This window comes from Sparus aurata, chromosome 2, assembly GCF_900880675.1.
Source record: "Sparus aurata chromosome 2, fSpaAur1.1, whole genome shotgun sequence".
In the NCBI taxonomy this organism is placed as follows: Eukaryota; Metazoa; Chordata; class Actinopteri; order Spariformes; family Sparidae; genus Sparus; species Sparus aurata.
This window is the reverse complement of record NC_044188.1, coordinates 26,977,635-26,999,372: the sequence shown is the minus strand read 5'-3', so window position 1 is coordinate 26,999,372 and position 21,738 is coordinate 26,977,635. Positions and strand designations below refer to the sequence as shown.

Sequence of the window (21,738 nt, the reverse complement as noted above, 5' to 3'; positions counted from 1 at the left end):
TACCAACAATACCAGCAGCATTTCCATTAGCCTCAGTTGTATTTTGTGTTTAGTGCTAAGTGCCAAATGTTAGCATGCTAACATTCTCATCTCAGATGGACCTGGTTAAAAAATAACAGAAAACTGCTAAATACACTAATGTTATACATTTAGCCTGGTGACAAGCTCACAGCACAGGCTTTAAAGAGACACCCAAACATAATCATATTTATTTTTTTAACCTCTTTAGGTGAGACTCTACACTCAAAGTTATTTCGAAAGGCAAATGCGTTCTTGTTCAACCGTGGACAGGGAGTTTAAAGCAAACATTATGTACACTGACCATAAATAATCTCAGCGAAGCAGCTCTATGAACCAAGACGCCTGGCTGGTGGTGATAAAATTGCACTCCACAGTCACAACACCTCATCTCAGGCGACAGACGATACCTGGGTGGCATCAACAACAAAGCCCAGGAGGGTGTGTGTGTGTCTGCGTGTGTGTGATTTTTTTTCTCATTGTGAATGAGAGCCCCTAGTGATGAAGAAATACATCTCCGGTTATAAAGTTATAGAGGCAAATAGGGCAGGCGATAACAAAAAGAAAAAAAAAGAAAATCAAAAAGGAGGAGCGATATCAAAAGAGGAGGAATAAAAATGAGCGGTCACATGGGAGGGGCTCTCAGAAATATATATATCCTTGACTTTTGTCTCATGATCAGTCTGCCTGCCTTCCATCCTGCTAAAGCTGTTGTCATTTACCAGCGTCAACATGAGAGGTGAGATAAGCGACAACTACGCTGGCATAGTATTTAGACAGAGGGAGATGGCAGCAGGGACAGGGACCACAGAATGATCAGCAGACTGAATGGTTTAGAAGTGTCAGTAATTGTAATAATTTGATAGGATAGGATTTAAAATAAACCATTTTCTACGTAACGACAAGAAAGAAGCACAATTTGGAGAAGATCTGGGCAACATGTTTAGAGGATGGTCTTTTAGTGGAGCTGTCAGAATTAGAAAAAGGATCTAATTTTAGAGAATATTGCCTGAGAAAAGCTATTTTTTGGGTGTAATGCCACGTGACTTTGCTCTTTCCCCCCCCCCCCAGCTTTTGTATTGCTGTGTCTGCTGCTTCCGGCTTTCGGTCAATATGAGGAGATGTGGGGCGATAAAGATTATCTCTGGGACACTCCTGGCTTCACCACCACAAAACCAAAGCACAAAGGTGAGAGGTTATTAAGGAAATCATCCTTTCCCTTCTGTCAAAAAATAGTCAATGTGTTTGCACATACTTCCTTCTGCTACCTAATGTATTGTGCATGCATACCCAGCGTGTCTTTATGAGAAAGAGTCGTGTGGCTGCTGTCTGATGAAGAAACAGACACACAGGATGGAGGCGTTCTTTAACCTCACCCACAGGGAGATGAAGAAGGACCTGATGCTAACAAAGATGTACATTGACGATATGAGAGGTGAGCGGCACGTCTGTGAGTCACACATACAGGGAGACCATCATCAAAACTGATCCACTTCTCATACCTCTGCCCTGACTATTTCTTCTTCTCTGCATTCCCAGCCAGCCGCAGTGCCTTCTCTTTTGCTCTCGACAAGAATGATAGCACAGAATGTCTTGGCCCCTTCAGTGATGATGCTGGCATCGTCTTCAGACATGAATTCCTCAACCTGGGAAACAACTACAATCCGATGACCGGTATCTTCGTCGCACCCCGCGCCGGCGTCTACAGCTTCTCCTACACGATCAGTTCTGACATGAAAAGGGCAGCGTGTGCCCATCTACAGGTTAACGGCGAAATTGTGTCCGAGATTCATGGACAGGACGGCCAGGACAGTGTAGACAGTGACAGCGTTGTGAAGGCCATTAAGCTGAAGGCTGAGGACCGGGTGGATGTCATCCTGCCCAAAGGATGTATCATCTGCAGTGACAAAAAGTTTTCTAACACTTTCACTGGCTTCCTGCTGTATGCTACTGTATAAGTTAGAGAATGTAGCCATTCTGGGCTTTGCACCAGTCCTATGCTGACAGTTTTTTTAGTCACTTAGATGAAATCTTGCTGTGGCGTCAGTCGTAATCTTGATCAGCTCTTTCGTACCATCACCCAATGCAATGCTGCCAAACTTATTTTGTTTGTTTTATTCCATTATGGTTCTCTTTTCTTCCTGAGTAAATGTCCCATCGAACCTATTGTCTTTTCATTCCACACTGTTACAGCATCTTCTTTGTTAGAGCTGTTGATCTTGAAATTAAATGATGTCAATTTTTGTTAGAAATATGGAGTAAAAAAAAAAAGAAATCACTGCACCAGAAACTTGCCATCAAAATAAAACAGACTTGTTCTCAAACTTTGCATTCTGACTTACTTTGTTTTACATTAGTAACATTAAATCTCCATTAAAGAAACCGGAGATACTGAAGAGGTCTACATTAGCAAAACAGGATTTATGATGAATAAAGTTGTTTTAGGATCATCGACTGATGATCAACCTTTCACTGATGTTACTATTTTAATTACCCTACGTCCAGTAGGTGATTTGAGGAGGGATGATGCACCCCATGTTAGCAAAATCACAAAAATGCATTCCTCTTGTTAACCTCTCCATTTCCCGAGTAGTAGAACAAGCGCGGGGAGGGAGGGGCTGGTTAACTGAATACGTTGATATGGTTAACCTGACTATCTGATTTAGATTTGCGCAAGTTAGAAGTTATGACACCAAAAGAATTGATGAATTCATGAGTCAGTTCATGAGTCACGGGTGCTTGAAGCAAATTGGGTCCATGCCACCTTTGAAAAATGAACAAATCATCTACTGCCAATGTCTCTACCTCCATCACAGAAACTGAAGCTCCTTTAAATTAGAAATGGATGAAATAGAATCCATAATGAATAAAGTGTGACCACAGTAACATGCCTATCATTACAGTCTTTCGTTAGAGAATATGGACTTTTTTAAAAGTCTGTCTGTGCATCACACTGGACACACGCCATTTCTGTAATGAGCACAGTGAAGAAGACGGCATCAGGATGAAATGAGATGTGACCAATAACATATTCAATATTTCTACCACTTGTAGAGCCATTTTGAATATCCCCTTTTCATTATTTAACACAGCAGCGGGAGCAGATCAGTGCACTCAGCCCCTTTATTACATTGGATACATCTTTACAGCAGGACAGGGCATCTGCCTGACATACATATATCAATTGGAACATTTATATTACCGGATATATATTGTATCAGTGAAATGATAGTAGATAAACCTAAAAAAACAAAAAGCCAATTTGCTTTCATGGACTTAACAAGTGTGATGTCAACACGCTGATACTGTAGGTAACGTTATGCACCTTTACACGTTGTTTGCGATCTGCCAGTAAACACAGAAAAGAAGGAGGAGGAGAACAAGCGCAGCGCACAATACAGGACTACAAGTTTTTAACACGAAAAATGTTGCTGAGCTGTAGAAAGTTAAATCATCCATCTTTGCTTGCTACAACCTCAGCACATCTAACCCTCAGGTGTGCATAAACTGCAGTTTAAGAATTTATATCTGAAATGCAGAAATTGGAAATGATCCATTATCGGTGTTGGCCACGAGAAGCAGGGAGTTATAGGTCATTGCATCTGCTGAAAAGAACCCACATCACGCATCTCTAATTTGTGACCTTCTGCATGTCAAGAAAGACGCATCGCCACAGAATATAAAGATCGTTCTCCCTGTCGTGCAGCTCTTCAGACCACATGCCCTGCTGATGAGACGCGTCTTCTGTCCAGACGACACATGATACCTGCCTGGCGTGTGACCAACTGCACAAAGCCCTGGAGGGCAGGTGTGTCTACCTGCGTGTGATTTTAGAAAGTGAGAGCACCTGATGATGATGATGATGATGATAAAACATCCCCAGTTATTCAGTTATGAAGGCTAAATAGGGCGGGCGATTAAAATGAAAAAAATAAAAATAAAAAACAGGGAGGAGCAATGATAAGGAATCAAACTGAGAGGTAGGAAGGGAGGAGCTTTGAGAAAATTATATATCCATGGCACTTCCTCTACTGATCAGTCGATCACACCTTCCATCCCTCTGAAGCTAGCATCATTAAGTGTCAACATGAGAGGTGAGACTTGATTTGTTTACATAGGTAGCACTGGTTCAGATATACTGTACTGTACAACATCGCAGTGACAGGTTACTAATGCTAAGATCCCTCTGGGTTTAATGCTATAATCCTTTTGCTCTTTGCCCACCAGCTATTGTACTGCTGTGCCTGCTGCATGCAGCTTATGGCCAGACTGTTGAACCTGACATGTTTACTCAGGATTACCTTTGGGAGCCAGTCGATGAACCGAGCCAAGGCCCGAATGCAGACAATGGTGAGGAATTGTGGGTGCATAATGATTGTGTCTGCGTGCATTCGTCTTTTATATTCATATTTTCTTTTCTTCTGTTCTTTTATGCGCTTTTGTGTTCAGCGTGTGAAGTGGACCGGGGCTCTTGTAGCTGCTGTCATTCTGTGCGGGAGATGCACAGGCTGAAGACGTACTTTAACGCGAGCCTGAACGAGCTGGATATGTTATACTCGCAAACAATCCAGAGTTTCAGCAAAATGAAAGGTGAGTGACACACCCATGGCTTACACAAGGCGGGGCAGAGTGCAGATCTTGAAGAAGAAAAAAACACACTTTAAGCTGTTCTCAATGACAATGAGGCGACACCAATCTACTTTTCACTCTTCTAACCCGTTGTCTCCTCCGTTTGCCTCCACAGACGGCCGCACTGCCTTCTCTGTCGCTCTATTCAGTAGTGGTAATTTTAAGTGTTTCGGCCCCTTCACTAACAACGTGAATGTCGTCTACGAACACGTGTTCCTAAACCTGGGTGATGTCTACAATACAACTACCGGTATCTTCACTGTTCCCCACTCTGGCGTCTACAGCCTCGCCCTCACCGTCTACAGTGACGCTGGTTCTCAAGGTGCCTCACTGGTCGTCTGTGCCAATCTGCAGGTCAACGGCATTGTGGTGTCTGGGTCTACAGATAGCAATACGCAAGACCAAGAGGACAGTTTCACGATTGCTGTGGCCTTGGAACTGAATACTGGTGACGAGGTGGCTGTCAGCCTTCCCGCTGGTTGTTTTCTCTGCGATGACATAAGCCACTATAACACTTTCAGTGCCTTTCTGCTTTATTGTAATGAGTAAGTTAGATGGGTGTAGTGCACTGGTGGTGGTACCCACTCTTGCCATACTAGCAAGGTTGGAGTCAGCTCAATGAAATCGTTCTGTGGTGACTCATCTAAATGTACTTTAGCTGTCTTTTAAATCAATCACACCTCGATTCAACCCAAGCAATTTGAAAGCTTGAAAACCTAAAAGCGTGAGTATCCTTATTCTGTAACAGCTTGTGTTTTTCATGCTGGTGTAATGATGTCAGGAAATCTTTGGAGGAAATGCGTGTACCACCCTGTAAATTTTCAAGAAAATAAATCAGAAAAATGCAGTTGCCATTACAGTTGATTATGTTTCAACTGAGGAGATGTGTGATGCGTGCATTAAAGAGATTGTCGACAAAACTGAAACATAACCCCTACTCCACTGTCTGTGTTTGATCATTTGAATGTTAGCCCATAACACATATTTTAATTTTAATAAAAGCACTTTATTCACACTTTGGTTTACTCTGTGTATGAACCTTCCTGACGGAGCATTGTGCCGTGAAATGAAAAGGAAAGCCACATGAAGCGCCTGGTGAAGTAGAATCCCCAACACAGTACAGGATACTTGGGACCACATTAAGTGTCCAGAGAGTTTATGAGGCACATACACTACATAAGAAAATGACCTACCACATGCAACAGTTTTAACTAACCAAATAAGGTTTTGGTTTTGTTCTCTTGGGGTACTTGAATTAGTATGTAACATTACGTTATGTTACGACCAGTAGGTTTTCAGATATACAAAGCTTACTGTGTGTTTGGGACATGCAAAAGTCTTAGCACAGAACCATACAGAGCTGCTGAGTACAAATAAAGAGCCTGAACTGTTCATTCAAGCAAAAAAAAAAAAGACACTGTCACGGCAGCCCTTTTTTCGTCACAGGAGAGTGACTTGGGCACCATTAAATCCCAATGATTAGTATTAGTATTATTAAACAATGTGGTCCAGAGGGACACATCAGCAAAAAGGCGCAAAGGGGACAAAGTTCTAACCTACTAAGCTGCTTTACATGTAAATTCCCAATTACGTATGTTTAACCTCGGTCAGCCCCCAGATCCTCTTCAACAGCTCAAAAACATACCTTAAATTGTTTAACCAGCTTAGTAGGACTGTGATCCCCAAAAAAGTCCATTTGGATGTCTCCCATCGAAAATTTTACCAGTTTGATCAGAAGGGGTCAAGAAGGGAGTTTAACTGCTCTTGGGCCTTTAATCCTTGTCTATATGCATGTGATGACTTGACTTGGTTTGACTCAGGACGTGAGACCAGAGCAGCAGGGATTTAAACCTTCGTTCCCAAGGCTACCCTCTTTAAGGTGCGTCTTTAACTGATGGCACTCTTGACATGAGTCGATGATGTTTAGGTGCAGCAAGCTGATCCATGGCTGTGACTAGTGGTCGAGGATGCGGTTGTTAAATGGTGGATAAACACATTTAATTTCACAATACAAGTCACCTGTGTTTTCTTATTCAAAGGCTCTTTTATTATGAAGTAGCAAAATCAGGAAATCTTCAGTTTGCATCAATCCTGCACAGCTGACATGCTGAAACAGGGTCTGAAAGTCAAACCACAGACGTTGTTAGAAGCTGCAAACGTGAAGAGAATTGAACACAGACACAGAGACTTTTAAAAACAAAAAATTTTTTATTGCCAGTCACTCCAAAAACAACATGTCTCACAGGTGAGAAAACAACATGACCGTACTAGCGACAAGCATGCCGGACCTACATGCTACGCCTGCTGTTTGGTTTAGGGAAATATTGTTGTTTGGATTTAAATTAGTAGTTACTTATATTACTTCCACAGCCTGACTGACATGTCAGATGGCCAATATTGGCCTCTCATGGATAAATATCTGTATCAGCATATATGATAGATGACAGTGTGTGCTGATATGAAAACTGAATGCAGAAAGAGATGCTTTGGATGAATCATGATTACTAAATTCCTGGTAAATTCAATAACTTCCGGCATACTGATGTTATGTTAGACTATGGTATTGGCATCGGTCCCCAAAAAATCAAGCATTGGTCAGGCTCCAAGGTATTTGAGTTACATTATCATCTACCTGACATAACTTCACTATGTAAGTATGTTTAAATTGTGAACAATAGTGCCATGGGCAAAAGTCCCTGACTTTCTCCCCCTGCGGACTTTCTTGCTCTTCATACTGCTCTGCATGACTTCCTTCTTTAATGCCGTTCAGAGTAATACAGCTGATAGAGGTTGTCACCTAACAAGAAACATCAATATGGCTCCTAATAAGCTGCTCTCACAGATGACTTATATGGTCATTTTTCTGATAAGGGCAGGCTGGTAATATTTCTATGTAGCTTAACATACTGTACATTTCTTCAACTGTGAGCGGCTTTTTGGCTCACACAACAACTATATAGTAACGTATTCATAGCTCATACATGTATATAATTTACAACGTTAATAGTTCCTAATTTGGTGTAATGCTTTATGGTCATTTATGTGTTTTGTCACTGTCATCAAAAGTGTGAGCCCAGTTAATGGCAAAGGGAAGGCTTTTGTCAATACTTTTCTATATATCGACCATTATTACCATGTCATTATGTCTTCGCATACATCTGTGGGAACTGTACAGCCAAACAAGGAGGCAGGAAGACATAGTTTTAATAATAAAAAGTTCAAACCTCAGAAAGTAATCTTTAATTATTCTGTTATTTTTCATAACGTATTAGCAAAACATGGGCACTTGCTGCTGACTGGCATTCATCATAGGAAAATTACCTTATTACCTCAGTATTTGAATATCTCAGAAAGATGACAAATCCTTTTTTTTTCTTCTCACCATTAAGCTGTAATTCAAAGCTCTGGTTTGAAATCACATCTGAGGTCAGCGAGCAGAGAATGTCACTTTTGTCCCAAGCTGTTTTGTGTCTTATCTCATAGACTCGTCTGTTTTGACGAGAGGTCTGCAAAGCAGACGTGAAACATCTGATACAACCTGGCCTCAATCTAGCAGGGAAGACTATATACAGAACCAGCGCAGCTGACCTGGGACACCATACACACAGGTGACCATCAAAAACACACAGACAATGCGCTGTCCCAAAGAGCCGAATCAACTTTAAAGGCGTCTGCCAACACAGGAAACACCCTGTTATCTAATAGGACTGGAGGAACATCAAGGACAGTAACCTTACCTTTTTGTTACAAACAACCAGTAGAAATGAATAACAGCAGAAATAATTGTATGACCTCCTGTAAAGACTCACTAGTGGATTTATTTATCTTTTGCCTTACATTACTTATGTCAGCAGGCTTTTTTATGGAAAATTGGTTTAAATTAAAAAATATTTCCTTTTTAAAAATGCAAACACAAGTTTCAGTTATTTAGCCAGATGGCCAACTGTGGACAACATCTGTTGCTGCAAGCACTTTCCTTAAATACCAACAACATATGTAATGTATTTTTATCTGCAGCAGGCTGCAAAACGCAAAAGCTAACCCTGAAGCTTGAAAAGATTACTAAATATATTAGACATCATCCTGAGAGGCACATGAATGTTCGTACCAAACAATCGCAATCCTTGGTTGCGGAGAAATTTCAGTCCAAACCAAGCTGCGGATCAACCAGCTGACCAACAGTGCCAACTCTTGTGCTAAAGCTACCATGTCTAACAGTATGTCTCTGTCCATGAAACTATAAATGTATGTATGTAAATATCCCCTGAAAATTCATTTATTATTTTCTAATTTTCCAAATCCAAAAGTTTATTTTTTTCTGTGACCTCATGGCTCTAAGTTTATAAGCCACAATGGAAAGTACATAGAATGCAAAGTGCCTCCGTCACAAAGGTCTCCCAAGTAATGGCAATCATGATTTCTCTTCTAGACATGCAAGCCTTTGCCAGAAGCAATGATTAGAGACAGCTCCACAGTCCATAGCTAAAATATACTAAACAATGACAGACCCACTTGGCAAAATCTCAAAATCCGGATTTGGTTGGCTCCCATCTCCTTTGTTTGTTTGTCTTTCTGAAATGGACTTACTTTGAATCTGTAGCTGAAAAACAAGATGAAAGATGGCAACACCTCATTGTTCCTCTTTATGACTTATTATTAAATAAATAATGGCCCATAGCACATTATTTGTTCACAGGAACATGAAGGCCACTTTAGATGAATAACTATCACATATCGCAACCGGCAACAATCAAAACATCTGGGTTTCCATCAATATCTGAGGATAAAGTAATAATGGGAGCACAGTATCGCTTCTCTATTCCTTCTATCTCAGCATGAGAACCAGGCTGCGGTATATTGTTCTCAGATCTAGGCCTTCATCGATGGACGGATAACACTTTCCTATCAGCTTCTTTGGTCATCCTGTCTGTTGATCATTCTATCCTCAGGGACTTAACAACAATGTTCTCCATATCAGCCGTTTTCTGAGCAGCTGGTGTCCTCTAGAATGACAGCAACCAGACACTGCTGTCCTAATAAGAGGTATTATGGGCCCAACAATGGGGTGCTGCAAGGTGCAATGAGATCAATACTTGTTCTCTCACACTAAAGCAAAACAATCGAGTGCGATGTATTACCAGGGACGTACGTGACCTTCTTTGGGGAAGAAGTTGAGGTGTCAGTGTTTGGCTGCGAAACCTGTGTGTGTGTGTGTGTGTGTGTGTGTGTGTGCGCGTGCGTGTGTGTGTGTGTCTGCGTGTGTGTCTGTGTGAAGAGGTGGAGCTTCTGTCACATACCTCCTCAAGGGGAGGATCACTTGAAGTGGATCAATAAGACGCCAAAACCGTTCCCCGCTAAAAACTCTCACTCATAGTTTGACGGACTCACAAGAACGTGACAGTCTTTCAGAACGAGGAACAAAAGAAACAGTAAGTTTTATGTTCTATCCTTATATAGTACTCATCAGTTATATTGTTAAAAAAAACTCTGGCTGTCTCCCACCAACAAAGTGCCTTGATTAAGATTGTGACTAGTTTAATATCTCTCTCTCTGAAAATATAGTTATCATTAGACAATATACCTCAAAGCGCAGTAATTGATTAAGCATGGGGATCAATTGGCGTCAGTTCTGTTATCTATACTTCCTTTTATTTTTGTAATATTGCTTTTATATTATGTGATAATGACAAAAGCCTGCTTTAAGACATTTCTGACCACTAGGGGGCAGAAGAGTCAAAAACAAACCTACAAAAAATATGATTTATAAAGCTCTTGACACTAATTTGTTAAAAAGCTTATGTCTGCTAACACGGATAGCAGATACGGAGGCCTCCCACTGCTGGTTGTGTTTCTGGTGCGCTCTGACAGTTGTAAGTCCAATATGAACTCATCTTTTAGCTCAGTCATTCACCTAGACAACTATGTGGGCGTCTTGCTTGGATGTGTCTGAATATCTATAAAAACTGCTGGCTGGTAGTCGACTTGGCGCTTTGTTGTTTAATGTCAGGCAGATAGATAACGTCGCCCTGTTCGACTAAATCTTAGATTTGTTGTTTGTTTGTTTTAACTTCCTAGGATTGATTTGGCGATATGTAGGTCAAAGTTGCCTCAAAAAACAAAGATAGATACCAGTCTAATTTTGTAGATGCCTAGGTAACATAAAACATTGTTCCATCAGCACTGTAAGGACAGTTGTCACTAATTACACATTTAGGTAATTGAAATAGTGATGAACTAAAGGTCACATGACCTGCAGATCATAAATTAAGTCCCTGCATACTGTGTTGTTTTAGTAAAAATGGCTGCCCTCAATTATTTTTGTTCAGATTTACAGTAATTCATACCTACATTCACACACTGATGGTGGTGGCTGCCATGCAAGGTGCTGACCAGCACATCAGGACTAGTTTGGGGTTCAGTATTTTGCCCAAGGACACTTTGACTTGCAGACCCTGGGAAGAGAACCAGCAACCTTCTGGTAACAAGATGCTGGCTCTGCCCCTGGGTCACGGCCACCCCAGATAGATGTGACCCTGATTTAAATTAAAGAACTGTAACAATTGTGTTACATGTAAATTTACTCATGACACAGATTTGAGCATTTAGGCCCTCTGGTTTGTTCTCGACTGATCCAATGGTGACCTGTTTTTTTTTGTTTTTTTTTTCAGATGCTTGTATTACCAGTTTTGTTCCTGCTGGGGTCCCTGTTTCTCTGTGGTTGCACGAATGCCGGCGAGCCCAGCACCACCATTGAGATGCTGAAAATGGCTGCACGTAAGCCACACTAACTGGCACATTTCATCCCTTTCATCCAGCAGTCAGACACACAGCATATATACAGTAAACATTTCATTTTCATGGTGCATATTATGCAACTGAACATCTTATGGTTGCTATGCATCCCAAATTTGTGCTTCTAAAACTTTAATTCTCTTAGATAGAGCAAGCGTGTTCCATTTGCAGAGACATCCTGCTTCAAACAGGCAGTAACAAACCTCAGCACTTCATGTTTTCTGTCTCTCTCTTCACCATCTCTGCATCCAGTCCAGTATGAGGGACCTCTGACCTGTCACAAGACGATGGACTGCAACTGTGCCTTCAACCACCAACGCGGCTGCTGCTGTGCAGCCAATGATATGTACAAAGTAGAAGAGGAGACTTTCATAAGGATTAAATTTCTGTGGCATGATATCAGCACATTGTCACACAAGATACACAGCCTCACAGGTAAACACATTTAGAGTGATGGATGGTGGATTTAGACCAGCGGTTCCCCAACTTTTCCCCTCAAGGGGTAAAACTGAAACTTAATGGTGAGCCACAGGCCTATTGTTTAATAGTGTTAAGAGGAAAATGGTACTAGGATCCAAAGTTCCTTGTGTTTTACTCACTTCTTGCACAATGACAAAGTGACATCACATTTAAAGCAAATTTGTAATCACCCAAAAATAAAAGCATACACTGCAATTTATATTTTGCAGCCTTGATAATGACCAACATATCTGGTATTAAACACACAAAAGTTTCAAAGATATTTGTTGGATGCTGAGCTTTGCTGTACAGTACAATAAATCTCTCTCTCTCTTACTCTCAGATAGCCACAAGGTTGCCTTCACAGCAACCATCGTTCCAGGTGATATTATCCCACCTCCTCAGAATTGCTTTGGTCCTTTCAATACTAATGTGTCAATCCCCTACACCAACGTCACTCTTAACGATGGAGGTGGATATAACCCTTCCTTGGGTAAGAAACACTCACACACACACACACACACACACAGGGAGTCAAATTAAATTTGACAATGCTTTTCCACCACCCTAAATAAAAGCCTCATGTAAGACATATATCATTCCAGTTCCGCTAACTCTTCACCTCCCTCTTCAGGTACCTTCACTGCCCCTTATGCTGGTTACTATTCGTTTTCCTGCACAGTCTACTCATATGTGGGACAGGAGGAGCTCCTCTACCATAAAGTAAATAAACCAGTTGGACTTGACAAATATATCACTGCAGCATACGTATCTGTGGTTTACCTGCCTATCAATAGCAAGTAATATGTCCCTTAAGTTTATAAGAAGGGTTCAGTTTGTGTTTTGTTGTGACTGCAGGTTCAGATGATAAAGAATGGGATTCCCCTGGTTGGTGTGTGGGAGAACAACCGAGAAGATGGTGAAGACAGTGCCACTCAGGTAAAAAGTGAAAACAATTAGAGACCAAATTGCAAACTGGATGATAAAAAAAACAAAAAAACATACTTTGTGACCATGACAGGTTTTATAATGACTGCTGTCTACACTTTCAGGTTGTGATTGTGGTGATGAATGAAGGCGATCAGGTCTACATGCAGCTGGTCAGCGGGAGGAAGCTCTGTTCAAGCCTGCAGCACAATATCTTTACAGGTTACATGGTGTACCCTAAAACTGAGGAGTATGGGTATGAGTACAATCATGGTTACTAGCTGGAGAGCTGAGCTACTTAAGGGGTAACTGCACCAATTTTACACATTGAAGTGTGTTGTCAGGTCTTGAGGCATACTACTGCATATGTAAAATAGAGCAGTCTAAAGCCTTATGTGGCAACATTGGAAGCTGCTTCTGTAATGGGATAAATTGCCTCTTATGACGTCACTTTTGAAAGGGAAGAACAATGCAAGGAACATGAAAGGCGATATCTCAGGCTCACTTTTGATTGTTTGTTGGTGCCTATGTTACCCACAATGCAACTCACTGGAGGAAATGTATCTGATTACATGCAGCTTCCTCTGGAGCCACAAAAGGCTTTATACTGCTTGGAGTTACCTGTTAAACTTTCTAAATCCATGAATCCATTTATCCTCATTCGACTGAGATCCTGATTTATGAAAACAAAACATACTCTTTTACATGTGGACCCACCAGATGTAGGTTTGTACCCATCATGGGACAGGCCCTGTAGTTTAACAACCCTGTTATAGAAATTAATAACACCTTACAGGTCTTACATACATAGACTGGTGCATGTGTGTGCAGGCATTAATGATAAATCAGAAAGGAGGCATGATTTTATTCTTCGCATAGTGTAAGAACATGTTTGGAAATATTTGTATCATTAAAAAACATATGAGCGCACCACCATGATTGTGTCTGTGTACAGAGTTGATTCGTGTCACTATTGGGGGTTTTACATAGACTACCTACATTCATTACCTGGAGACTTACAGAAACCATGGGCATGTTCAGACTTCAGTTCTTGCCTATATTTGTGTTGGGTAGGGTGACCAGTTGGGAATGGGTGAAAGTTGGGACAGGGGATTTGGGCATGGGTGTTGTCACAGTGGTAACAGTGACCAGTAAAAGACACGAAGGTCAAAACTTAACACCAATTTTTTTTTTTATGCATGAATTCAGCTGTCTGTCAGTGGAAACAAACCCAACAATTAATGTCGCCCCTCATAGTAGACGTTCATATTTTATTTGTTATTTACTGTACACAGCCAAACAACAATGATTTATTAGGTTATAACTAGTCAATAATTAGGACAGGATTCAAGATTCTTGTAATTTCGTAGCTCTTTTCAACCTTTAGAAGGGTGTTTAGTTGCGGCGATGTGGACTGCAGGGGGTTCTTGAAAAAATGTGTTTTCACTCAATCTGGCTTTGTGTACCAGTTTAAAACACTTTTTTCATCTGTCAGTGCAGATATATACTGTAGGGACCGGCTTGCTAAGCACATAAAATGACAAATGCCAGCATTTATGAAATAATTTATTCACGGTATCATTGCAGTCCAAGCAAATGCTTAGATGCACACCACTGAACCACGCAGCAGCCATGTTGAAAGTCTCAGGTCAGTGTGATCCTGATCCGCAGAGATATTTGACTAACAGACACATACACACACACAGACAGACAGAGATTCCTTGTATTTATAGATAGATTATTATTATCAAAGTATGACTATTGAACATGATAAACTTAACTTTGCATTGACATACCAGCCTTTTCCTTCTGAGTGTGTTAGCATGCTGATATAGATAAGTGTGTTTCATATATACTACCAGTCAAAAGTTTGGACACACCTTCTCATTTAATGGTTTTTCTTCATTTTCATAACTATTCACATTGCAGATTCTCACCGAAGGCATCAAAACTATGAATGAACACATATGGAATTATGTAGTAAACAAAAAAGTGTGAAATAACTCAAAACATGTTTTGTATTTTAGATTCCTCAAAATAGCCACCCTTTGCTTTGATTACTGCTTTGCACACTCTTGGCATTCTCTCGAAGAGCTTCATGAGGTTGCCACCTGAAATGGTTTTCCAACAGTCTTGAAGGAGTTCCCAGAGATGCTGAGCAATTGTTGGTCCTTTTGCCCTCACTCTGCGGTCCATCTCATCCCAAACCCTCTCGATTGGGTTTAGGTCAGGTGACTGTGGAGGCCAGGTCATCTGGCGCATCACTCCATCACTCTCCTTCTAGGTCAAAAAGCCCTTACACAGCCTGGAGGTGTGTTTGGGGTCATTGTCCTGTTTAAAAACAAATGCTGCAGGATGCTGTGGTAGCCATGCTGGTTCAGTGTGCCTTCAATTTTGAATAAATCCCCAACAGTGTCACCAGCAAAGCAGCCCCACACCATCACACCTCCTCCTCCATGCTTCATGGTGGGAACCATGCATGTAGAGACCATCCGCTCACCTTTTCTGCGTCACACAAAGAAATGGCGGGTGGAACCAAAGATCTCAGTTTTGGACTCATCAGAACAAAGCACAGATTTCCACTGGTCTAATGTCCATTCCTTGTGTTTCTTGGCCAAATCTCAAACAAATCTCTTCTGCTTGTTGCTTTTCCTTAGTAGTGTTTTTTTAGCAGCTATTTGACCACAAAGGCCTGATTCACGCGGTCTCCTCTGAACAGTTGATGTAAAGATGTGTCTGCTACTACAACTCTGTGTGGTATTCATCTGGGCTCTAATCTGAGGTGCTGTTAACTTGCGATTCCTGATGGTGGTTGGTGACTTGGATGAACTTACCCTCAGTAGCAGAGGTGACTCTTGGTCTTCCTTTCCTGGGGCGGTCCTCATGTGAGCCAGTGTCGTCGTAGTGCTTGATGGTTTTTTCAACTGCACTTGGGGACTCATTCAAAGTTTTTGCAATTTTCCAGACTGACTGACCTTCAGTTCTTAAAGTAATGATAGACTGTTGTTTCTCTTTACTTAGCTGATTGGTTCTTGCCATAATATAATTAATAATTAGATTTATAATTATCATATAATTCTAACAGTTGTCATATAGGGCCAAACAGTTGTCCTGCATCTCTTTATAATATTTAAAATCAATCATGACGCTTCTCTGCTGAAAGCCTCTGTGACTGCTGCTCCCGCCCAGCAGGGGGCGCTCAGGCATCCTCCGTGGACCAGCGGCTCCTGCAGCAGCCAGAACAGAGAGTCATGTTGAGCTCTCTGTTTCAGCAGCAGCCGCCACATGGTGTAGTGTCCTCGATAAAAACCAGGCAGGATGTGAAACCTCACAGTCTTAAAATCCATTAAGAACATTGAGTCCTGTAGTCCCAGACCACCGACACGCTGCAAGACCAGCTGAGCCAGAGGCCTCCACACCAGGTCCTTCGGTTCATACAGTAGCCTCTGAATGAACTGGAGCCTGAAAGCAGCGCCCCTGCTGGCCAGGTGCACCATTCCTTGTCCTCCCCCCTCTTTAAAAAAGGAACAGAGGAACCTGCAGAAGCCAGTGCAGTCGGTCCCAGAAGAAGACCATCAGAACCGCCTGGATCTCTGAGAGCAGATTCGAGGTGGGGTCGACACAAGCCAGCTGTTGCCATAAAAAAGAGACTATTAATAATTAGTGTCCGTCCTCTGAATGACCCGCTCAGCAAGAGCCACCCTCACCTCTTCAGTCTGCCCTGTACGGACTCTAGGACCCCGTCCCAGTTGTTCTTTAAAAACAGTTCATCCCCTAAAAACACTCCACACTGGATTCACTCACTGACACAGCTTCACTTTTTTCCCCAATTCACTTTAGCTAAAGACAGTCTGTTAAAAAGCCCCACATTCTCCTCTAAAACACATATATGTATTTAACCCACCACATCATCAGCATATGCCGACAGCTTTATGGCTGCAGGACATCCAGGGAAAACCACTCCTGTTAACCCTTGTCTGAGTTTGTGCAGCAGGGGTTCGATGGCCAGAGAATATAACATTCCTGACAGCGAACACCCCTGCCACACCCCCCTCTGGACTCACGGTACAGTACCTGGATCCTGGCTATAAAACATGGGCCAAACCTGTTAGCCAGGCTCATGAAGGCCACAAATGTCAACTAGGCATCCAACTGGGAGTTAGTTGATGCCTCTACCTGTGGAAGGTCAGACAGGAAAGAGGTTTCCAGCTCTGGGTCCTCCACCAGCTTTATAACAGTCCTTTATAGAACTGGGTGGCGTAACTTCGATTGTCAGTGGCTGCGGTGAATGGAGAACCGTCTTCGGAGCACCGTCAATGTATGACCTTCCTCTGGTCGTTCCTGCACTCCAGACCAAAAAAGAATTGTGTGCGGACCAGAGTTGTGCGGTTACGCCCAACTGGTTGGCTAAAGCAGCCTTTTTACTTTTAAGGACTTCAACACCCTTTGATCTCCTGTACAGCCTAATAACATCTGTATCTCAGTCTCCAGGTCCTGAAGAGAACTGGTAATGTACCTGGTGACATTGCGAGTATACTGTTTACAAAATTGCTGAATAAGGGTTTTCCTAATATTCCACCACTGCTGCACTGAGGAAAATGAGGATTTCTTTTCTCTGTGTAAAATCTATAAAAATCTAAAAGCTTCTCTAAAAGAACGATCTGATAAAAGAGCAGTGTTAAAATGCCAATAAGCACTGGAGGTCTTCACATTCTGAAAGGTAAAAACAACACTGAACCAGAAAGTGATCAGACATACCAACTGGGATGATGTGATAAAAATACTGAAATGATGTTTAAAACAGTAAAAGCGGCACAGTCAAGAACAACATCACATAGAACATTTAAAAAGTCCATCCTCTCAGTACTTAAAACATGAGCATAAACACAAATAAAAACAACCTTTACATTTTCATAGAGAGCATTCACCTTTAAAATGTGCCCAGGCATGATATCTAGCACCTCCACATAGCGAGGACTAAAAGCTCTGGAGAGGAGGATTCCCACCCCAGCACTGTTGGACCGTTTGTGGCTGAGGAAGACCTCCCCTGGCCACTCCCTCCTCCAGTCCCCCTCATTAACAGAGTCACTGTGGGTTTCCTGGATAAAACACCAAATCCAGGTTTTTTAACTCAAACAGTTTAAAAACAGAAGCTCTCTTCGCGTCACTACGTGCCTCAATTAATGTTAATGGACCCAATACTAATATCTGCCATGGTATGATTAGACTCTGTGGCTCTAACAGAGAGACAGACAACAATTAAAGAGAGGATGTATTTAATGTCAGTGCTCCATCCAAAGCCACTCTCCCACAAACTTGAACGCGCATCTAGCAGTGGGACTCAGCAGGGAGAATGCCAGAGCACAACGCAGCAATTCAGCTGAATTCAGCACGGAGCAGACAGGAAGTCAAGTGCCGAAATAACAAACTACATCCGGTTACTTTTCAAAATAAAACACTCTGTGTTGGCACCAGCACACATCGTGAGGCCAGCTGTCTACCGTACTGCGCAGTGGTGGACTCAAACCGCAACTGGTGGGGATTGCCGGAAGGCGGAGCAAAACCGGATCGGAGCCGCAACACAGCGGAAAATTGGGCCGACTCATTAGCCATTATCATGGCTAAAAACAACACACAAAGAAGCTAACGTTAGCATTGGGCTAATATGAGCTACAAACGTAGCCAAGTTGGCAAACCTCACATATTTCATAAAAAAATTACAAATCCCACGGAAACAAAACAAATAATTACCTGTCCAACAGAAAGAGAGCAACCTCTGCATCACTTTTCAGGCCCTTCACATGCCCCAGTTGTCTCCACCGCTCAAAAGCTGCACCGATGTTGACTTGGTCCGACTTCTTTCTTTATCCAGAGCCTTTTTCTTGGCAGCCGTTTCTGCCTCAGGCTTTCTTTTCCTTGCCTTTTTAGCGGGGTGAGCTGTTACAAGTAACGCTGGCTGCATTTTCTCTGCCGTTGTAACCAAATGAACGTCTTCTCCTGCAACTCGGTATTTCTGCAGAGGAGTGTGCTGAATATTTCCGGCATCAGTGAAACGTAACGTGTGCACGCACGGAGGAGGGAGGGACAGAACGAGACACGAAGGCATCTGACCAATCCGTGCATCTGACCAATCCGCGCTATCTGGCCCGGATAGCACGGATTGGTCAGCTTTTTCTCAGTCCTGCAGCTGCCACAGAGGTCCGATTATTTTCATTCCTTTTTCTGAATACATAATGTATTGACTACTCTCAGGATAACAGGATCATTTCACCCAGTATAACAAAATGTGTTTCTGAACAACATTACAGACCCTAGCTTTAAGTGACACTCACAGCTGTTCGGATGGTCTCTTTAATAGGGGACGTCAAACTACTGAGATTTATTCAAAAACCAAACATGATATCGGCAACATTTTTTCACCATCAAGTGACAAAAAGAACCTTAAAGCCTCAAAGAACACGGTCATCAATTTTTGTGGTCCTAGTTTCAAAAATGTGGTATTTGGAGTGAGTTAAAAAAAGGGGTGGTTTCTGCTTTTCTCCGAAAATCCTCTTCCCGATTTACATTAGAGTTAATGGAGCTGTTGAGAGCTACTCTTGTCGGTTAGAGGCAGATAATTCAAAAACTGTAAATCCTACTGATCCCTCCGTATAGCCCCCAGTTGAGGCTGTGCTGGCCATGGTTCCATGGGCATTGGCTCATCTGGCTGTGCCAGCACATCAAAAGGCACTCCATTCACTAATGCAATGTTGTGCAAAACTGAACAGGCTAAAAAAATATCGCACACTTTCTCTGGGGTATACAGCAGCGTTCCCCCTGCTGGTCCGTGACCCGTGTCCGCACTATTGAATTTTGTTTTATTCGTTTTAAGAATCCGTTTTGATCTGTTCTAAATATGTAACTGCTTATGTTTAATGACAGCTGAGGTTTGTTTAATAATTATTTTCAGACTCAGCCAGATTTTGCTGTGCTGCACCGCAAATCCACAGACTCAGATTTGCGTACACAAGCTCAGACCTGACGTGAGATCTGATCGTAGCTTCCGCTCACGTCCAAATTGATGCCGAAGCTTGCGTGGAAATGGTTGTACGCAGGGTTTTCTGACATACGTTCATTTGATTAATGAGGGCCATTGTGAGAAAGAAGGCAAGTGTGGCTACAACTTTGGACAATCACTGTTGTAGAGTGAAATTTGTGGCTGGGAGCGTCATATAAAGAGAACATTTCTGAGAGTTTTTTGAGTCTCCCCTGCTCTGATGATGACATCACCCACTGTGCTGGCTTGAATATTCCGCGACACACAATCATTGAAAACTCAGAATTTTTCTAAAATCACTCACCATCATTAAAGGGTCACTGTTTAAAAACTAGACATTGTGGGGAAAAAAGTTGAAGACACCTCAAATACACAGGACTTGTGCCTATATTTTAACGTTTGAATGATGTTTCTAGGTGGTTGTATGCCAGAGCAGGAGATGTTTGACAAACGTTGAAGATTTGCAACTTTTTTGACCTCGTCCATTCATTCTATATGGGAAATTTATCGCAATTTGGCGAAAATATTCTGGAGAACTAAGTTACAGCATACCAAGTCTGATCGAACAGCACGTTTTGATGTAGGCTATTATTTGTTTGTGTGCGCTCAACGGTGTGGGGTGAGTTAATTACATGTTGTTCCCTTAGTACACATGTAACCTGCTATTTTCACTTGAGTGAACCTGCACCATTTAGGTTTCTCGTGATGCCGTGCGTCTGACCTCTCCGCCTTCTCCAGAATTTTCTACCTGCAGTTGAGCCGCCAATTTCTCTGCTCCGACAACGGAAGAAGGTAAAGAAGATACTGAATCGTCTCTGAAGGTAAGTCAAAGATAAAACAAATATTTTAATATGTTAGATATAAAATGGTCCAACTGTATTGTCAATTTGTTTAGTTTTTAGTAAACTGACTGACCCAAACCAGCTATCATATTCAGTCCTGCTAATGTTAGCACTGTGCCAGTTAACATTAGCATTCTGCTAGCGGGCTTAGAGTAAGAACTAACAATACTTAAAGTTAGATGTTAAATATGAGACCAGTTGGTAGTTTGCGCTTGGACAGGTAACGTAGGTTAGCAGCGAGCACGCGGGACTCTTTGTTTAATGTCGTAACATTAGCTTAAAGTTGTGTATTCATGCAGCGTGTTGGTGCCGGCTTAGTGTTAGTTATTCATTAGCATTAGCATATTATTTCAGCAAGTTGTGCCCGCGTTTCTCTTTAGACTACTTCGGGCGCGCGCATTTATACACGAGTGTTGATTGACATGCCTGTCGCGCGCACAGTTCATGCGGTCACACTTTTTGGAGGTAAGGTTATGCTTTAACTGTAGTGCTTCCAGGAAGCGTGAATTTACTGCCGCCTGTTTTGTTTTCAATGGGGGTGAAACTTTGGCAACCCATCCGCACCACTTATAACTAGACCTCTAAATATTGACCAGATTTGGAGCAGAGATCTTGGCATTTCTGTGGAGGATATGTGTTGGTCAACTGTTTGGAAGAATCTTGATCGCACTTCTAAAAATCCTAACCATAAACTGATACACTTTAAATTCCTGCACAGGACATATCTTACTCCTAAAAGGCTTTATTTAATGAAACTCATACCCTCCCCAAGATGCGAACTCTGCCAAAATCAAGACACTGGAACTTTTATGCATATGTATTGGCACTGTCCAAAAGTTGAAATTTTTGGGAAAATGGTAACATCCACATTGTCCACATTTCTAAATGTTGAAATTCCTCAATGTCCTAAACTGCTATTACTGAATGACACCTCTTCTTTAGCTATATCTAAATGTCATTATTCTGTTTTATTTGCTGGTCTGACATCTGCTAAAAAGATGCTAGCACTTCACTGGAAACCGCCTCACTCTCTAT

The 21,738-nt window shown here is 41.9% G+C and overlaps 3 protein-coding genes across 3 annotated transcripts; all 3 read left to right on the top strand.

Moving 5' to 3' along the window:
* Positions 1–649: 649 nt before the first annotated feature.
* On the top strand, positions 650–2,342 carry LOC115572526 (complement C1q tumor necrosis factor-related protein 3-like). Its single transcript, XM_030402688.1, has 4 exons — positions 650–757; positions 1,090–1,206; positions 1,313–1,453; positions 1,558–2,342. The coding sequence occupies exons 1-4, from the start codon at positions 751–753 to the stop codon at positions 1,974–1,976; spliced, it is 684 nt and encodes a 227-aa protein (XP_030258548.1). The 5' UTR covers positions 650–750; the 3' UTR covers positions 1,977–2,342.
* A 1,719-nt stretch (positions 2,343–4,061) lies between these two features.
* On the top strand, positions 4,062–5,662 carry LOC115572878 (caprin-2-like). The gene is made up of 4 exons (XM_030403358.1): positions 4,062–4,112; positions 4,246–4,368; positions 4,468–4,608; positions 4,763–5,662. The coding sequence occupies exons 1-4, from the start codon at positions 4,106–4,108 to the stop codon at positions 5,194–5,196; spliced, it is 705 nt and encodes a 234-aa protein (XP_030259218.1). The 5' UTR covers positions 4,062–4,105; the 3' UTR covers positions 5,197–5,662.
* A 4,307-nt stretch (positions 5,663–9,969) lies between these two features.
* cbln18 (cerebellin 18) lies at positions 9,970–13,761 on the top strand. The gene is made up of 7 exons (XM_030441217.1): positions 9,970–10,076; positions 11,316–11,421; positions 11,692–11,874; positions 12,242–12,391; positions 12,533–12,621; positions 12,757–12,837; positions 12,951–13,761. Exons 2-7 carry the CDS (start codon positions 11,316–11,318, stop codon positions 13,104–13,106), a joined length of 765 nt encoding a protein of 254 aa, XP_030297077.1. The 5' UTR covers positions 9,970–10,076; the 3' UTR covers positions 13,107–13,761.
* Positions 13,762–21,738: the final 7,977 nt, after the last annotated feature.

Coding starts and splice junctions, on each gene's coding strand:
- LOC115572526 (XM_030402688.1), top strand. Junction 1,207..1,312: donor CACAAAACCAAAGCACAAAG/GTGAGAGGTTAT, acceptor ATGCATACCCAG/CGTGTCTTTATGAGAAAGAG. Junction 1,454..1,557: donor GTACATTGACGATATGAGAG/GTGAGCGGCACG, acceptor CTGCATTCCCAG/CCAGCCGCAGTGCCTTCTCT.
- LOC115572878 (XM_030403358.1), top strand. Junction 4,369..4,467: donor AGGCCCGAATGCAGACAATG/GTGAGGAATTGT, acceptor TTTTGTGTTCAG/CGTGTGAAGTGGACCGGGGC. Junction 4,609..4,762: donor GAGTTTCAGCAAAATGAAAG/GTGAGTGACACA, acceptor TTGCCTCCACAG/ACGGCCGCACTGCCTTCTCT.
- cbln18 (XM_030441217.1), top strand. CDS start 11,316: ATGCTTGTATTACCAGTTTTGTTCCTGCTGGGGTCCCTGTTTCTCTGT. Junction 11,875..12,241: donor CAAGATACACAGCCTCACAG/GTAAACACATTT, acceptor TCTTACTCTCAG/ATAGCCACAAGGTTGCCTTC. Junction 12,838..12,950: donor GTGAAGACAGTGCCACTCAG/GTAAAAAGTGAA, acceptor CTACACTTTCAG/GTTGTGATTGTGGTGATGAA.